This window comes from Acinonyx jubatus, chromosome B2, assembly GCF_027475565.1.
Source record: "Acinonyx jubatus isolate Ajub_Pintada_27869175 chromosome B2, VMU_Ajub_asm_v1.0, whole genome shotgun sequence".
Classification (NCBI taxonomy): Eukaryota; Metazoa; Chordata; class Mammalia; order Carnivora; family Felidae; genus Acinonyx; species Acinonyx jubatus.
The window spans coordinates 148,525,553-148,529,403 of NC_069385.1; the positions used below are offsets into that span (position 1 = coordinate 148,525,553).

Consider the following 3,851-nt stretch of genomic DNA (forward strand, 5'->3'; position numbering starts at 1 on the left):
AAGTGTATGAATTCAAGTTTCCTTATGTGTCTGCATCTCTATCTCCTTATAATTTCTGTACTTATTTAATTGTTCATAAATCAGTATATAGCACAATTCTTGGTACAAGGTAAACATCCAATAAATGCTGTTTGTGAAAATGAATCATTCATCTTCTGTTGGAAAAGGTCAGTGTTATTTCCTTACCTCTCTTCCATCTAACTCATGACTTTGCCGAACATTTTCTCACATACAGTATTCTCTTTACTGCATTCTTCACATCTTTGTTTCTTAATGTGTAGATCAGAGGGTTAAGGGTGGGTGTGACGATTGTGTAAAAGAGAGTGAGGAACTTCCCTTCATCTTCAGATGTGCTATTCTGTGGCTTCATGTACATATAAATGATTGTTCCGTAAAACAGAGTTACTACTGTGAGGTGGGAACCACATGTATTAAGGACCTTATGCCACCTTGCTGTTGACTTGATCCTCATGACAGCTTGAGTGATAATTGCGTATGAGATGAGAATTAGTGATAGAGGTACTAGAAGAAATATCACCCCAAGAGCATAGACGATGACCTCAATTACTTTTGAGTAGACACAAGCCAACTTGAGCAATGCTGGCATCTCACAAATAAAATTATCAACCTCCCGGTGCCCACATCTTGGCAACTTCAAAGTCAAGGAGCAAAGAATTAAGGCACTGCCAAGACCACCTAACCAGGCAGTGAGCACCATCTTCTGGCAAAGCTGAGGGTGCATTACTATTGTGTAGTAAAGAGGTTGACAGACAGCAGCATAGCGATCATAGGCCATCACAGCTAGGAGAAGACATTCTGTGGCTCCAAAGTCAAGGGCAAAGAAGAATTGGAGCACACACCCTCCATAGGTAATAGACTTTGTTGGACCCCATAGATTTACCAGCATCTGTGGGATAATGCTAGTTGCATAACAGAGATCCAGAAAAGACAAATTGGATAGGAAGAAATACATGGGAGTATGGAGCTGGCTGTCTAGGTTAGATACAAGGATGATGGTTGTATTTCCTACCAAAGTCACAATACAGAAGATGAAGACAACCCCAGAGATGATGTGTTCTACCTGGGGCTGATTAGAAAACCCCAGCAAGATGAAGTCTGCTGTGGCACTTCCATTGTTTGTGTTCATGACTCCTTATGAAGGTCTAGGAGATAATACCATGGTAATAAAAAAATAGCATCAGGTTTAGGTAGAAATAAAAATCTCTGAAATTTGCATGAGTATTCCCATTTCAGTTGTTTGTGTGCTCTCTCCCGTTCAGAACACTTCTTTTAATACTCTGTGTCAGTGTTCAAAGACTCTCTGTGTGTACTCATACCCAGAGTGGTTCTAAAAATAATATGGTAGGAGCACCTGGGTGGCTCACTTGGCTAAGTGTCTGGCTTCTGCTCAGGTCATGATCTCACAGCTTGTGAGTTCAAACCCTGCATCAGGCTCTATGCTGACAGCTGAGAGCTTGGAGCCTGCTTCAGATTGTGTCTCCCTCTGCCTCTCCCCCCACCCATGTGCTCTCTCTCTCTCTCCTTCAGAAATAAAAATTAAATATTTAAAAAAATAAAAATAAAATGTAAACCCTATCACACTGAATTGCAAATCATTGAAAAGGGTAATATGCCATGACACTTATGTTTCCATGTTTTCTGGGTAAGCAATAAATCCATAAATTTAATGATATAATTTAGGAGTGGAACATAGTTTGAGTTGTTACTTCATGAAGTTATGATGTAAACGTTAGTTTATCATGACAATTTTTTTCCCTTGTCAAAAGAGGGGAGTTTGAGGTAAAAAATGAGCAATTTTGTTGGGATAAACACCACTGTTTGATAGTAGAATCACTTTCTATAATCACTTACATATGTCTGCATGCAGGCATTATCTTCACCCTCACCACCACTCTCCTCCTCATGTTTTCCCTCCTATTCAACATTTCAGACACTGATGTTCCTGTATCAATTTTGGACTTTTTCACTATTTTGTCCTGTTTTTGTGAATGTGTTTTTGTTGCCAAGAAACAAAAAAATCCTCCTTCTTCTTAACCATTATTCACATGTACAGTGGCCCTGTATTTCTTAGAATATCTTTTATTACTGCTATTATACCTCTTAAATAGACTTACTGATTTGTTGCTTAGTTAAAAATTGAATTCCAGAAGCATTTGCTTACTACATACACACATCAACAACCTATGGTAGCTTCTACACACTAGGCCATTCAGCAGAATTGGCAAGATAGATCACTTGAACAAAAAGCAGTTTATTAAGTAATCAGGAAGTTCTTTTTCCTCATGGAATTTACCAATAATATGAGCTGATCCTCTGGTCGCTTCAGAACTCTATAGGTAAAATTTCACTTCAATTCTGAAAGAATACAGAAAAGGGATAAAGAATACATAAATTTCACTCTCTAAATATTTTATCATATCATTAAATAGATGGAATGTTTAATGTCTGAATCAGTCCACTAATTTATTTTAATTTTTAATTTTTAATTTTTTTGTTTATAATTTTTCTGCAGATAATTTCTGACCATGAACTTCAGAATTAAGGTTTTTATATTCATAGTGTGTTTGGAGCCAAGGCATAATAACTTTATTTTCTGCTATTACAGTAAAATAAGGAAATTACATACAGTATATCATTGTTACAAGCATCTTAGTTAGAACATGAAAATGTTATAATCATGATGAAGGAGCTGTTATTACCAAGTGGTAAGATATAGGAATATAATTTTTCTCACGAGGAAATGGAAATTTAATTTAATTAATGAGTGTGACCTAAGAATATCACCTAAGTTGAGCATAATGCTTAAGTGTGGAGAATGTGGACTCAGAGCTTAGTGTCAAATCCCAGCTTTAGTACTTGGAAGTATGAGTCCTTGGACAGGTATGTAACCTGTTTGTTCACCAGCTTTTCTTGTCAGCTTTTCTTGACCACATCAGGTTGGGATAGTTTTGGGAATGAGAAGGCCATAGAATTTTAGAGTTGGTATAGACTCAGAAACTATTATCCAGCCTTATGAAGGAGATCTTTCACAGAACATTCACAAAATTCCTGTTTTCATAGCTCCCTAAATGTCCTTTAAAGAGGCCTCATACCTTCTCCTTATGTGAGCTCAGATATTCCTCTTTAACACCCAGGCACTGCCTGTTTTTCTTTATTCTGGAAATAATATGGAATAGGTGAATTCACATGACTTCTTAAAAAACAGTTTTATTTTAAAGTAAAACATAGATACAGAAAAAAGCAAAAACTCACTGAGTTAAGGTGAATATTGTCATAACTAACATGCAGATCAAGAAATAGAACCTTGGCAAGCACCAAGGAGCTTCTATTTGTGCCTCATCCCAATCATTAACCTTTCCTGTACCATAAAGTATCCACTGTTTTCATGTTTATAGTAATCACCACCCTTTATTTTAATAGTGTGATTACCCCAATGTACATCTCTAGACAATATTGTATTTTTGTCCCATTAAAAATGTTTTATATGTCTTTTGTGTTTCCTTTAATATTTGAACCTATTATCAAATATAGTCTTAGACTTAATGTTCCTAGACTACGTGCATAGATGGTTGTCAGCGTTGCTCACAATGTATGAAGTTTAATTACCATGCTTTTCTGGTTGCTATCCATTAGACTCACCATGGTTTATTAAATGCCTTTGATTAGTTAGTTGAGAAGTGAACACAGTACTGCAGATGTGCTAAATCATTGAAGAAAGCAGTGAGCATCCATAATTCACACACAGTTTCCAAAATATATGTTAATAAGCTTAGCAGGTGAAAAACATTACTGGCTTTTTTTAAACTTCAGATCACATAATGTCCCAGCTA

General features: G+C 36.3%; 1 protein-coding gene across 1 annotated transcript; it reads right to left on the minus strand.

Moving 5' to 3' along the window:
• Window positions 1–202: 202 nt before the first annotated feature.
• On the minus strand, window positions 203–1,195 carry LOC106985146 (olfactory receptor 2W1-like). Its single transcript, XM_015083337.3, has one exon. The coding sequence runs from the start codon at window positions 1,145–1,147 to the stop codon at window positions 203–205; it is 945 nt and encodes a 314-aa protein (XP_014938823.2). The 5' UTR covers window positions 1,148–1,195.
• Window positions 1,196–3,851: the final 2,656 nt, after the last annotated feature.